This window comes from Quercus lobata, chromosome 3, assembly GCF_001633185.2.
Source record: "Quercus lobata isolate SW786 chromosome 3, ValleyOak3.0 Primary Assembly, whole genome shotgun sequence".
NCBI lineage: Eukaryota > Viridiplantae > Streptophyta > Magnoliopsida > Fagales > Fagaceae > Quercus > Quercus lobata.
The window spans coordinates 14,799,534-14,815,093 of NC_044906.1; the positions used below are offsets into that span (position 1 = coordinate 14,799,534).

Here is a 15,560-nt window from a genome sequence, read left to right on the forward strand (position 1 = left end):
GGCACTGATCACGTGCTTCGCGTCCCCGAACGACTTCTGAACCGGAGGGTACCCTAGTATTTTGTGAGCTGCACGAACTTGGCCATCACTGTCATTCACAAAAACTGCCGCTTGTAAAACGGTTTCCAAGTCTGCCCGGTTGACTAAATGAAAATGCCGTTTATAGGCGCGTTCATCTACAAAAGCAACAAACATATATGCGTAATTAGTTATCAAAGGAAGTTAGGTTAGAACGATTTAAAGGGTTATCCCTCTGCCATTCCTAATACCCCACCTGGTTCTCCTTCTACTACGGGGCATGGATCGCCATCATGCCACTCCCCAGAGACGATAAGAAAATCCTTGTTCAGTCCCTTGTTGGAATCAGGGAGGCACTGGATCAACCGAATCCTATCATCCCTTGACCTCATGTAGTAGGTCTTTCCTTTCAATTTTTGGAGGTTATAGCACCAGTTTACATCATGGTGGGTCAGTCTTAAACCCATCTTCTCGTTTAAAGCGTCCACGCAACCCAAAATCCTAAGAACGTTGCCGGCGCACTGGGTAGGGGCTAAACGGAAATGCCTGAGATAACCCCTTGTCACTGGTCCCATAGGGATTCTCATACCTCCCTCTACAAAGGCGAGGACGGGAATTACAACCGCGCCCGTTCCCCTCTTAATGTGCCATTCCCCCATCTTACAGTGTTCCAGACTTACGTTGGGGGGAATCCTATAATCAACGATGAACTTATTCATCGCCTCTTCAGTATCGACCAACTTCCTCAATCTCAATTTAGCCGCCTTTGCCATTCACTAAAACAAACCTAACCCGCGACGGAAAAGAAAGGGAGCCAAAGAGAAATAAATCCAGAAAAGAAAAAACGTGAGTTAATAGAGGTAGGGAACTTACATAAAAAGAGAACTACGCTTCGGATGGGCTATATGTGCTTGAGATAGACTTGAATTTGGGCGGAAGTTCGGATGAACCCTGGATACACGCACTAAAACTCTTAAGTACAGAAATAGAGAGACGGATCCATCTCCAAAAAATCTCTTATACTTTCTAGGGTAAACTGCACGCCCTTTTTCCCGCCCAAAGAAGCCAGGAGATCACCGCCGTTCGATTTCCATCACACCGTTGAACGTGGGAAGCACCCAGCCGCCCGTATTTAATGAGGCCACGTTTCGCCTTCCAACGGCTCTAGGAACGTGCCTTGGGCAGGTGAAAAATCTCGGGAATCGCTAGATGACAAGGATTGATAGGCATTGGGAGATCCATGATGTCATCAAAACCCTCCTATCCGTCCGAGGGGACGGATAGCAGGATTTTGAGGGGCTATTGTGGGTCCGAGAGTTCTGCAGTCCGGCCCAAACTCTATCTGGACCCAGGGCCCGTGCCGAGGAGGTACCTTGCCGAAGACGAATGATCAGTGGCCGAGGTAGCAAGGGGAACGGCTGAGAACTCACCCCGTCCTCGGCATTCCATAGCTTCAACGGGAAGACCAACACTCTGGAGTAGGCAATCCCCAAATAGCCCCCTCAAGGGGATGTGAGCGGAATGGGGCCCATAGGGAAGCAAGGCGTGAATTCGAACCAAGGAAAGCGCGTCCCACCCCCTTCAATAAGCACACCTGCCAATACCCAGAGCTGGTTAATGAGAAAAGACGTTTGGGCGGTGCAAACGTCGATCCATGCAACTAATAGAAAGTTAGATGGGACGGTTGATGGGATGGATACCGAAATGAGCTCCTGCCTGACCTACAAGTGGAGGGTCAGGATCAGCCAAGACGGACTATATAATAAAAAGGAAGGTGCACCATAAGGGGGTTGGGAAAAATGGCTAGAAACCAGAGCCTCCCAGCCCACCTCCAGGAGAAAGACTCCAGGGGTGAAGGAAAACCGAAACTTGTATGAATACCACGAAAAGCCCACCGCCTGTCAACCAAGGCCTAGCCTTCCAAACCCACGCTCTACAAATGATATTGTTAGGGGCCTTTTCACGCGCGAACCCGACACTGTTACGGTCCGCCACGAAACGCGTCCTTACAATACTTAATAGAAAGTATTTAAAAACTCTTAAAACTAAGACCACAATAGATGTAATTGAGAAATTTAATTTGGTCAATAAGGATATATTTTCAGTCAAACTCACATGCTCATCAATTCTCTTTATTTTTTGCACAACATGAACAAAAATTTCAATAAAATTTAGAAAGGACACGTGCAGTAAAACAAAATATGTCTAACCTTACCATTTTTTATTGTTTTTTTTAGGTCAAAAAGGGTCTGAACGAGTTTCCAATTATCTCAGAAATACAAATCATTCTCATCCAGTCCTACTCGCTGCTTCGCCCTCCGATCTGCCACTCCACCGCCGTGATTTCTCCTTTCGATTTTTGAGGTTCCGAAGCTAAGCCGAAACTGAACCCGACCCGATCTGGTAGCTGAGACTGTCGTCATTGTGAAATGTGTAAATCAACATCCTCTCTGCTTCTTATATGCAATCGTTTGATTATTAGAGTAAGCCTTCCATTTCGTGCTTTTACTTCTCATTATTGTTCTACTATTAGAGAAAATGCGAAAACCCCATATCAGAAACGGAATCAGTTGTTGAATTCTGTGAGAGATCACTGCAAATCTCGAACCTTTAAGAATCTTGATCATGCCTTAGGTCTGTTTGATACAATGCTTCACATGCACCCTTTGCCTTCCATTGTCGATTTTACTCAATTGTTGGGTGCGGTTGCAAGCATGAAGCATTACTCTGTAGTCATTAATCTAATTCAACGAATGGAATCATTCGGAATCTCGCCCAATGTTTATACTCTCAATGTTTTGATTAATTGCTTCTGCCATCTGAACCGGTTTGATTTTGGTTTCTCTATCATAGCAACAATTTTGAAACTTGGCTATCAGCCAGACTGTATAACTCTAAACACTCTTCTTAATGGTCTCTGTCTTCAAGGTAATATTCTTGGAGCTGTGAGGTTGGTAGATGAAATGGAGAACAAAGGGTACCAACCTGATGCAATTACTTGTGGAACAATGGTAAACGGTCTGTGTAAGATTGGCCAGACTGGTGTGGCTATTAGGTTGCTCAGGAAGCTTGAAAAAAGGAATTTTGCACAAAATGTGGTGCTGTATAGCACGGTCATTGACAGTTTATGTAAGGATAAATTGGTAACTGAGGCTTTGAACCTTTTTTCTGAAATGATAAGTAAAGGCATTCAGCCAGATGTTGTCACTTACAATTGCGTAATTCAAGGACTATGCAATTTTGGCTGGTGGAGGGAGGCTATGACCTTGTTGAATGAGATGGAACAAAGGAAGATCATGCAAAATGTGCGAAGCTTCAACATACTGGTGGACACACTATGCAAGGAAGGGATGTTGAGTGAGGCAAAAAATGTTTTTGAAGTGATGATTCAAAGAGGCATTGATCCTAGCCAAGTCACTTACAATTCTTTGATTGATGGTTATTGTTTGCAAAACCAAATGGATGGGGCAGTTAAGACATTTAATATGATGGTTGAGAAGGGTTTTTCACCCGATGTGATTAGCTATAACATATTGATTAATGGATATTGCAAAAGTAAAAAAATTGATAAGGCAATGCGTATCTTTCATGAAATGTCCAACAAGGGAGTGATTCCTAATGTTTCGACTTACAACACTCTTATCGATGGGTTTTTCAAAGTGGAGAGATCTCAAGCTGCACTGGAGCTATTCCATAAGATGCAAACTTGTGGCCAACATCCAAATCCCCAAACCTATAACATCTTGTTAGATGGATTTTGTAAGAATAGACGAATGGTTGAGGCAATGGCTTTGTTTCAGGAGATGGAAGAAAAAAAGTTGGACCACAATATTGTGTCTTACAACATCTTGATTGATGGTTTCTGCAATGTTGGGGAACTTACAACTGCAAGAGAAATCTTTAGCGGTCTTTTTGCAAAAGGATTGCAACCTAATGTTCGAACTTACACTATAATGATCAATGGATTTTGCAAGAATGAACTAATTGATGAAGCAGGTGAGCTGCTTGAGGAAATGGATAGCAACGGTTATTCACCTAGCCATCTCACATACAACATATTAATCCAGGGGTTATTGCAACATGGTGACACATCAAAGGCAATGAAATATCTCAAAATGATGGTTGGCAAGGGATTTTCAGCAAACGCAACAACTGCTGCCATGTTTATTGACTTGCTGTTGTCTAATCAAGTAGATGAAAATATTCGAGAGTTGCTTCCCAAGTCTGGGTGAAGGTTATTTAGTTTCTCAAGATCAAAGACAAATTTTATATTTTAACCTATTACTAGTCATTATGTGAGTGGTATATTTGCTTTGAGTAAAATTCTATACTTCTTACGAAATGGTATTTCTTTTCATTTATGTGCCCAAGATTGTTTATTCCTTTTACTGTTCGATCTTTTGTTGCAATTTTCTTGTGCACGCATGTTGTTGCTAAACCTTTTGACTAGCCATTGGGTGTATTATACTGCCCTCTTAGGTGGATACTCAAGAGTCCTAGTTTGAGACTAGATTCATAGATCTTATTTCTTGTACTAGTTAGCTATACTATGTTCCAACCATTATTGAAAGTTTTCCAATCATAAAAACTAGTATTCCAATTCAAATATAGCCGAAATATCAAACCTTCAATAGGTATCCTCCTCTACCCAAACCAGCCCCAAAATTCTTAAATGCTTAGCGATTAGGTTTTGGACCAAATTATATCTTGAATCAGTTTCAGTTTTACAAAAGTAATCCAATTGTAATTAGCTGATCAAATTTAGTCTTAAAACACATCATGGGTGCTTGCAAGTTAAACTATTGTTTTAATACAACTATGGATTGAGTTGTCAAACCTATACAATATCAATCAGTTTAAGATACTTTCTGTTTCACTTTCATATCTTTTAGTTTCCTTTTTTCAAAATGCTGGATGAAATTTGTGTCAACCCTTACTAATTTTGATTCCTGTCCCATTTGCACTTGGCACTATTTGAGTGTTACTAGGGGTTCTTTAAACTTTATTCATTTGAGGGTACATAGGATAATAGTTTTAAAGTAAGAATGCCATTATTAGTAATTTTGTTTATTTTTATATCATACAGTAGTTGTGAAACAAATAATAATTAGTTTGGCACTTTGGTTGCTTCATGCCTCCCTCCATTTAGGATAAAGCCATATTGTTTTACTTTGTACTGTAATCATATCAACATATTGACTAATGATTAATGGGACCTACTAATGTTAGAGTGCATGGGAAATGTTGAAGTTTTTTTTTTTTTTTTTCCTTTTACATAAGAAAGGCTAGAATGGCCTTGTAGACAAGCCAATCTGTCCTTATTCTAGAAAATGATAGTAATAGTATGAACTATGAAATCTTCAGATATTTCTTCTTCTATAGACAATTGACTGAGGGAGATTAAAACCAAACCATGTTTGGGGATAGTATTGAGTGAAAATGGTTAAGGTTGTGGAGGTTCAATAGTTAAAGAGAAATCTATTAATTTGTTTAGAATATTTGTACAAAAGGCACTATTTATTAGATCTGGAAGAAGGAAAAAAAAAATTATACTACACTTGAGCCTTGTGTTTGGCTTGGAGATCATTATCATAAATATTGTACATCACCTCCGTCCCTACAGCAGTGGAGGATAAAACTGACTAATGGGGGTAATGATAATTGTAAGGAATATCTTGATTTTTCATTCATTTTTGCAGGGGAAGTTATAAAACTTTTGGTGTTTCAGGTACAAATCTGATTTTTAGTGAATGCTCATCAATGTTGAGGTTGTCCCAGTCTTCTGCATAATTTTTGTTTTTGCACTTGCGGGGAAGCCTTTGATAGGCAACAATAATCTATAAAAGGGAAGCTAAATCAAGGCCTTGTGCAATGTATGAGCTGACAAGGTATTCTGTTAGTGTCAGATTGTACATCAAAGAACACTAATCACAACTTATCATCTCATAAAGTGAAAAAAGTTTTAAAATTTGTTATGAATCTAAAATTTGTCATTAAAAAATTTTGATTTTAAGCATATGGGGAGATATCTTTTTTCAACACGCTATATAACTATAGAAGGTACTGTGAATATGTCATTTTTGTCACATAATTTTATTTAGAAAATATCTAAACATGTTTGGAGCGGATCTTTATCGTCAACTTTTCTCTTAAAAACAAAAAACACTGCCTTTGTTTTGCTAGACACAAAATCACAAAAGAGAAAAACTAATTTGTACTTGTTACTCATGAGTAGCATATACTAGTGTGTGTGTGTGTGTGAGAGAGAGAGAGAGAGAGGGGGCAAGTGATATACATAACACTTAATGATATCAAAGGTCCATGTATATAAGCACACATGCACATGATGGTGTTGTCTATTACATATGAGTTTTGATAATAGAACCCTCCCAATATTTAGTGCAGAGACTTTGTTGTTTGTAACAAAAAGTTCCCTTGTTTATAAGTGTGTGCGTGTCTTTTTTATTAGTGAGGTTTTATATATACAGCTTATGTACGTATTTATGTAAATTTTGTTGATACCTGCTAGTTCTTAGTATAAGTCCTAGCATTGGTATCACACATTGCAATTTGTGTGGTCTGCACTCTGCAGTAAGAATTTGTGGGGATGTACTAAATTTTTTTGTGAATTGTCGACAGTACTGGTAGACTAAAGTGGGTTGCTTATCTAGATGTTTAGAAGAATCAAGTTTAGAAATTTATTGGTGAATTTTATAAAATTTTGGGTTCATGTTGCTAGCTCCCGTTGAATTTCATTAGGCCAACTAGTTGTCCATGTTTATACAATTCTTTTAGTCTTAGGGACGTGTTGTGACATGATGAGTTTGATGCCGCCTATGTGAGTGAAATTCTTGGATTTCATAAGCAAGTTCTAGCACAAGTATTCTCTACTTTGCTTAATTCTGTAATTGGAAAGGGAGGAATGGAAGTAGTGGAAAAAGTTAAAATCAATAGTTGTCAAAGATATCAATGCTTAAGGAAGTACCGGTTTATTTTGATTTTAATGTGAAATTTTTGTAGGTCCATGCTCTTTGTTTTTGCAGGAAGAGCTTAAGAATACTACTATTAAAATGGCTGAACAGAGTAAAGTTCTTAACACCCCTGGGGCAGAGAAACAAACCAAAAGAGAGTTGTTTGATGCGCTAAGGCAGGAACTTGAGTAAGTTTTAGTGTTTTTTGTCCTTTTTTAATTTGTCTTTAGAGGTAGAAATAGCCTCCCAGGTGCGCACTAAAGGCATTCACTTACTTTTTGGAAAACTCATAGCTTTTATGTGGTTGTGAAAAGGCTTTGGTCATCTGTTGGACAATTGTCATTATCTTAAAGTTATCTTAGCAGTATCAAATGTAAAATAGTGACTGAGTTTTTAGTACCTTGAAATTTCCTTGACTTTGTCAAAAATTAATAAGATGACCAATCCAGTGTAACCAATTTTGATGATTAATGTGGATGGATATATGAAAATAATGAATGAAACTTTTTTTTTTGATAAGTAATAAGACTTTTATTCAACAAGAAAAACGCAAACAGCCATTACAGGTGTTCATGATGGTGAACACAAAAAACAGCAAACAAAAACAACTGAAAACAGAAAAAAAGAAGCAACTTAAGTGGCACTACTAAGGGTAGAAAAGAACTCCAAAGCAAAAGAACAGTTTGAATAAACCCAGCATTTAGCCCATTCAAAAAGAGTTTTTTGGTTGAGTGCTTGTAACTGATCAAGCGTTCTCTCCAAAACCTCAAAAGAGTGCCGGTTTCTTTCCAACCAAACAACCCACATCAAGCAACCAGGAACCATATTCCATACGTCCGAAGCATATTTTCCCAACCAATTACTCCAACAAGACACCAAACTCTCCACAGAACCTGGCATGACCCATTGAATCCCAAAAACTTGTAACATTTGCACCCACAAAGAATACGCTACAGGACAGTGAATGAGAAGATGGTCCTCAAATTCCGCAGAATAGCAGCACATATAGCACCTATTCGCCAAAGGGAGGCCCCAGAGCATCAAATTATCCAAGGTAAGAATCCGACCATGTGTTGCGGTCCACAAGAAGAAAGCCACCCTCTTAGGCACCTTGACTTTCCAAATCCCCTTCCATGGGAAGTAAGAAGGAGTTGTACCCCTGATCTTATGATAGAAGGATCGAGTATCAAACTTACCATTCCTATTAAGACACCAATGGGGTCTATCCCACCCAATACCACTTGGGATCTGAGACTGAATGAGTTCTAGGAAAGAGAAGGCATCCTCAAATTCCCTCTCATGAAAATTCCTATAAAATTTCACATTTCAGCATCTACTACTCCCATCCTCTTGATGATCCAACAAGTCAGAAATACAGGCTTCCTTGTCACAAGAACACGCATATAATTGAGGATAAAGCATTTTAAGAGAGAAATCCCCAACCCACCTATCATGCCAAAAACGAATACGAGAACCATCACCCACCACAAAAGCTAAGTGTTTGGAGAACCTCTCCCAACTGACAATAATACCACGCCAAAGGCCACACCCGTGTGCCTTTCTACAATCTTTAGTAGTCTACCCCCCTTGACCCTCGCCATATTTGGTGGCAATAACCCTCCACCAAAGACTGGTTCCTTCTTGGCCAAACCTCCATAACGATTTCCATAATTGGTTGAAGTGACCTAACTTCCTAACACCCAAACCACCCATCTCTAGAGGTGAACACACCTTCTCCCAAGCCGCCAAAGAATGTTTAAAACACTCCTCCGAAGACCCCCACAAGAATTTCCTCTGAATACGCTCTAATCTGTCAGCCACAGCTACAGGGATGGTAAATAAGGATAGATAGTATGTGGGAAGACTAGAGAGGGTACTCTTCAAGAGAGTAAGCCTACCACCCTTAGACAAATATAGACGCTTCCAACCAGCCAACTTCTTCTCCATCTTCTCCAAAATTGGGTTCCAAATGGATGGTAAATAAGGATAGATAATGAATGAAACTTGAAAGTGGGTTTAGCAATTTTGGGCAGATACCCTGTATGTGGGCTGAATCCATGGGGGTAGATACCTTGTATGTACATACTTTAGGTGATTCAAAGCTTAAGTCAACTCTCTGTCAAACTTTAGTAATGCACATGAGGATAGAGCTTTCTTTGTCCATTGCCACTTTTTTTACTTTGAACCTGGGATCTCTAAATGGATCTGTAAGAACATCTCACATTGCCAGCATGTGTGGTTTGTTATAATGTCATGGTTTAGAAGGGGCTTCCAATGTGTGACAATACTAATTTTATGGCACTTGTGACTACTGAAGCTTCTGTAACTTATAATTTTGTATTGATTTCGTACAAAGCTTCAGTGCTGGAGAAAGCTTCTAAATCTGTTTGGGAGCTAATTTTGGACAGTAATGGTCTGGGGAAGGAAATTAGTGAGATGGTTGAAAAGGTATTTTCTTGATTGAGTGGCCGGGAACCTCCAATGTTTCCCCTGCCAGAAGGTGAGACTCATACTAATAAAGAAATTGCGAATGAAAAAGAAAAAGGAAAGGAAAAGAATGGGCTAATGAAAACAAAGAAAAGGAGAATTCTCCCTTTTCATTAAAGAAAAGGAGTTTTAGTGAATTGAATGCAGGAGGTGCATGTGAAGCTGCAAGCATATCTGGTGATCCTCCAGCCATACTAGAAGATTCTAGTAAATCAGCCAAACAAGTTTGAAGACACGAGTCACTATGTCATGCCAAGAGCCTTGTGGCTCAATGCCGTTACTGTTTTTCTCAAGAGGAGAACCTGGGTTCAAACATCACCTCCCCCACTTGAAAGTTACAAAAAAAGGCCACTATGCCAGTTCCCATATCATTACTTATCAACAAGAGTAACTTTGTCAAATGAGCTATTTATAACAGATGTGAGGTGGTGCAAATCTAGTTATTTAGTCTAGATTTTGATTTGTCATCAGTTTCTCAATTCATTTTAATGGAATAAAATTAACATTATTATGCTATCTAATTCTTTGGTTGCAATTCTTTAGGCTATCTAGTGTTTCGTATTATTAATGAGGTACTTAATTGGAATAAAATCATTTACTTATAAATATATATATATATATATATATAAAAAGGAAGTGAACTTGGCAACTGATGTCCGAAACTATGTTTGCACAACTATTGTGCTGTATGATGTTAACTTGATTCATGCAGTGTATACCATAGCAAAGTATTGTGAATATTTCTATGAGGGATGGTTGTATTTGTTGCTTGAATTAGTTAGTGCAGAATTTAGATGGACTTATTTTGTAAACAGCATACTTGCACTTGAGCATATCAGATTTCATTTAGTGATTCATTTTCACTATCACAATGAAATCTCATTTATGATTTCCACTACTGTCCTCTGGGTTGCAAAGTTGCTTCAGGAAATAATATGTAATGATATGTTTTTTCTTGATAGATTGAAATGGATTATATCTATATCTATCTATCTATCTATCTATCTATCTATATATATATATATATATATATTTGAGCCTAAACTTATTGTACAGAAAAATTAAAAGAAAGCTGCAGCAGTGTATGGCCACTGTATGGAGGTTTCTGATTCAAAGTAGACCAGGTTTCACATTATCCAATTTCAATCATGCAAGAATCTCCATTGTGTGGTTGGAAAGTATTTCAGAATAAAATCAAGTCTGGATACAGGTTCTTATATGAGGCAGAGGCATGTTCTTTCCCATATTCATGGAACCTGTTCCCAATTCGTTGGTTTGACAAGTTCTGTAATCTGGTAAGTTGGAACATTCTTTGTAACAGGGCATGATTTACAGTTAAGAGTGGTAGGTCTCTCATTGTTCGGAATAGAGGGTATCAAGTTTTTTTTCTTCAAGGACTTTGTTTTTTGGACACAACTATTTTTGGACGCAACAAAAAAGAAAAGTTTATTTGAAGAAAATAACATAAAGTTCTAACCAGCAACATAGTCATTTCAGACCCAAATATGTTCATGAAACTATTTGAGGCAAGATTGGCAAGTTGTTGGGACTTGGGATTCTTGCCGCACAGCTTACTTGGAATGTCTTCAACTAAGGACTCTGTTGTCCATTTGATTTGTTGCCTTTGATCATTCTTTCTAAAAAACTCAATATTTTTGGATATGCACATGAGTTGCTTGTAGAGCTCATAATCTTTGTGTATGTGATGCACGATGGGAACTATAAGTTATAATTATACGATGCGATGATATTGTCACACTGAGTCATTTTGCTAGATTGGACATTATGAATATGAGATAGGATTGTTTATAATCGGTATCCTGAAATCTGTTTAAATACTAAATGGCTTTTGTGTTTGTTTAGCTCAACAGGTCCTATGCTTCAACATTCTTGAGTTGTAATCTCTGCATGTATCCATTATCATTAAATATTGATGTGACAGTAAAAGATCACACTTTAAAATAGCAAATAATGTAGCAATAACAACATCACTAGTAGGGGACATAGTCAAGTCACAATTGAAATCTTAGTGGATTAAGTTTTTGAATGTCAGATTACAATCATTTGAGTCCATTTTTTATAACAAGAGGACAGTATTTTCATTTTCCAGGTGAGTGACCCTTTATATGAAATTGATTTCACTGCAATTTTCCTTTTCACAACTTAAAATTGTTTTTACATTTATTGTAGAGCTCTTATAGACATTTTTGCGTACTTTTTTTGCAGTTGCCAAACTGGCAGAGCAGCAGTGAAACAGCTCTTTAGTAATGAGCTAAAGTTGTACATGCTATGGAAATTTGTATGTTGCCAAGAATGTCTCAGATATTTTTAATGAGTTGGACAGTTGGATATATTGGGCAGTATAATGACTTCTGTTTGCAGAGTAGATGTTGATGGAATCTATAGATGATAGCGAAAAGGGAAGTGGGATTAGAATTATTAATGAAAGTTGATGTTTTATTCTGCTCTCATGTTCTCTGAGCTGATGGTGTTTAGTTTCCACTAAAATAGTATCCTCAGCTAGATATTTATTTTCTTTTAGTTTTTGTCTCCTCGTTTTATGACATTCTATAATTGTTCTTAAAATAACTTAATTCTTTTTCCAGGAGATTCTTCAGAAGGTGTCTGGACCACCAAGAAGTTCTGGGCAAGGAATGCAGAAAGTAGTGAGTTCAGGGAGCAAGGTTAATGGACAGAGTGTTCATCTAGTACCAAATAATATTCAAAGGTCAGGAGTGTCTGCCATTCAAGGTCACACCAAGGTATTGGCCATTTGAGCTTTAATCATAATTTTGAATGCCATAATATGTGAATGAAAAGTTTCATTTAATAAGGCAAAATGGGAAGCCAGCACAACTTGATTGTTTCCTGCATTTGATAGCACGTTTATGTTCAAATTAATTGAAGCTTAATCTTCGGAACACCATTAAGCACAGAATGGAATTATTTCATGGTTATATAACTTTAAGTCTAATATATTGCTGCTTCCTTTCTTGGCTTTTTGTTGGCTATCATAAATAAATGTGACTCAGTATATTTATTATCTTTTGTTCTTGTCATAGAACTGTAGGTTAAGCTCCACATGTGATTGAAAGACATAAGGTAAACAAATGATTATTTCTGATAGAAACATTGCTTAAGAATATGTAGACCATTGGAGTGATTCTTAACCCTTCCCCCCCCCCCCAAACCAAAATAAAAAAGGAAACCCTAAGAAAAGAAGTTACAAAGCCTATCTGGCTAAAACTTAATTGTTTCTCCTATTTTATTCTATTTTTCTATCAAACAGATGGGACAATAATCAAAATAGGATTTGTTGGTCCTTGACGTGTGTTTTGTTGTGTCTTTTATTTCTTATATATTTGATTTATAGCTTGATTTTGTTTTTCCAAAGTGTATGACATTATTTTGAAACATAATATTTGTAGTATGATCTCATTTTATGTCACTTTTAAACTACATTGACAGGACAATGTTGAACAGTTTTCTGGGAGGGCATCTGTATCTGTGGAGGAAAGAGATAACAAAAGTGTGAATTCTGTTAGTAGAATAGAAGAACAAGAAGTTGATAGCTCTCGTCTAGTTGCTATTCAGAGTTCTAAAGTGAACAGCATTAAGGTTAATTATGAAATCCTTGCTGAAATATATGCTTCCTCACCACTTTTTAATTAGATGATCAACTTTGTGCGTCAGTTCTGCTTATTTTGGCCTTTGAGGGTGCAAGTTTTCTTATTCTAGTTAGACAAGTTTCCTATTAATTAGTAAAGTGCTAAACGGTCTGAAAACGAAATCCGCCTTGAGCATCTTTTTCCTTTTTTTTGATAGGTAGATAGTATGGGAGGGGGAGGTGGGGTTCGAACCACAAACATGGGTCATCATAAAAGATGCCATTACCACTGGACTGTCACTTAACCCCCCCCCCCCCCCCTTTTCTTTTCCTTATTTACTTCAGGGGTCTACCATCTCTTCCATTCTTGCATCATCAACAGACTGTAATTTGGAAACCATTTTAAAATTCCCGTTACTTGAGACAAACACTTTTGTTTCTGATTTCTGGGTAGGAATTTTTTTTATTGGTATTTCTGACTAGGATTTTTATTACTCGTTTGGGAGATTGGTCAGCTAAAGAGGCCATAATGGCTACCATTTGCTCGTGAGTCGTGACAGTATTTAACTAATCTTAAACTACATTTCCTTTTAAGCCTTGCCTCCCTGTCCTTTTCTCAGCCCACTTTCATTGCTTACCAGGCAGGCATTAGCTCTCCTAAACTTGCTTTATTTTGGAAGATTAACTTTTAACCTGTTCTCTCTATCATTTTCTTTTCTCAGAAAAATCACAGAACAGGAAAGCAAGAGCTGATGAAGCCAGTGCAAGAGCTTGCTTCTCAAGCAAGTTCTAGAGCCAAGGCTGAAGCTGCAAAAAACATCACACCACCAAAGTCGGCTTATCAATTTGAGGCTTCTTGGCGGGGACTCTCTGATGACGGTGCTCTACAGGCTCGTTTATTGAAGGTAAGCAATGGTGGTTTTTTTGTGATTTAGTACTAGAGAGATTCATGTTTCTGTTATCACATTTAAATACACTAATAGCAATATAGATTGCTAAGCATGAAAGATTGATATGTATTTATAGGCATAGTCCCTTCCTATGGACATAATTGTTGGTTGATGTACACAATGCCTGATAGATCTAAACTTCCTCTTTGGATGGTCCCCAATAAGTAAACTAATTAATTGATTGTTAGCATCTGCTGACCTGATCTTTTAATTCTAGGGACTATTTCAAGAGGTTTTCACATTCCTATGTAGTAAAACAACCGGGAAATTTTCCTGGCCTGTTTGTCCTAGTTACAATACTCATGCTTTCTTTTATGCTATTTTTCCTGTTTCAGTTATTTCGATGATGTTGCCACTAATAGTTGTCATTTTTGCTTTATTAGGCAGTATCTCCAATGCATTGCCACAGATATTCAAAAATGCTTTGTCTGCTTCCCTACTAGTTGACATTATTAAATGTGTTGCCACCTTTTTCATGCAAGTACATATCTATGAATGCCTTTTTCCAGATTGTGTACTTTCTTGTTTGTGCTCTGTATAGTGCTTAATGCCCTTGTGCTTCATACTTTTGGCAGAGAAGAAATGGATCTGGCTATCAGATACATAGAAAATTTAACTAATTTCTCAAGATTTGACTTGTTCATCATGTGCCTTTCATCTACAGATAGAGATGGTAATATACATGAGCAAGCTTTTACAGTTTTTAATAAATTTACAGTGATTATGTGTCGTTTATTTTATGTTTTTAGCATATCAAGTTTTATCCTACAGTGCTTTTTAGCTTTCATGTTATTTGAGTGCAAGTTGCGCCTCAGTTCAATCTGTTGGAGTCACAATGTTTGTTTGAGAGCTTTTCATTGTGTTAGCCTGCATGGTTGGACCACCCCCAATGTACGGTAGAAACAGCAGGTACAAATTATGCATTGAATGATATAGACCCATCAAAGGTGGTGATTATTTAAAGATCTAAGAGATAACGCATCAGCTGGAGGTGGTTTTCGCAAGTTTGCTGTTGGAAAGAAGAACAATCAAAACTTTACTATGCATGTCCTTATGTAGTGTAGTCCTGATTTGTCAGAGATTAATTGTAGCAGTTGCTTAGTTAATGCTCACAACTACATTCAAGATTGTTGCAGAGACAGGCTTGGAATGAGAATTCTTTTTCCCAGCTGTAACTTAAGAATGGAGCCCGGTATATTCTATGATAGCACTTTTATTGAATCGCGGCCATTAGGAACTGTGCCTCCTGTCCCTGCACCACAATTAGCTCCTCCTCCTCTGCCTGCAAAAGGTATGTTTCCCAAACGCACATCTTCTGAATTTGTTAAGAAGTAAGAGTTTGCTGCAGCTACAGCTTGCATCTATCTAAACTTCAAGTCGTACGTACATCAGTCAAAACACAACAGCTATAGCGGGTAATGTTAAAAGTTCACATAAGAGGCACATGTCAGATTAAGTGTGCTAGCTACATGTGTTTTTATCTGATTGGCTATTTGTAAATTAGCTATTTACATTCTGTTTTTCTTG

General features: G+C 37.7%; 2 protein-coding genes across 2 annotated transcripts; both read left to right on the plus strand.

The window, feature by feature from the left end:
• Positions 1–2,240: 2,240 nt before the first annotated feature.
• On the plus strand, positions 2,241–4,427 carry LOC115979432 (pentatricopeptide repeat-containing protein At1g63080, mitochondrial-like). The gene is made up of 2 exons (XM_031101469.1): positions 2,241–2,501; positions 2,947–4,427. The coding sequence occupies exon 2, from the start codon at positions 2,982–2,984 to the stop codon at positions 4,248–4,250; it is 1,269 nt and encodes a 422-aa protein (XP_030957329.1). The 5' UTR covers positions 2,241–2,501; positions 2,947–2,981; the 3' UTR covers positions 4,251–4,427.
• A 97-nt stretch (positions 4,428–4,524) lies between these two features.
• Positions 4,525–14,573, plus strand: LOC115979434. The gene is made up of 6 exons (XM_031101478.1): positions 4,525–7,177; positions 11,703–11,775; positions 12,083–12,238; positions 12,945–13,094; positions 13,806–13,988; positions 14,417–14,573. Exons 1-6 carry the CDS (start codon positions 7,089–7,091, stop codon positions 14,474–14,476), a joined length of 711 nt encoding a protein of 236 aa, XP_030957338.1. The 5' UTR covers positions 4,525–7,088; the 3' UTR covers positions 14,477–14,573.
• The last annotated feature ends 987 nt before the right edge of the window (positions 14,574–15,560 follow it).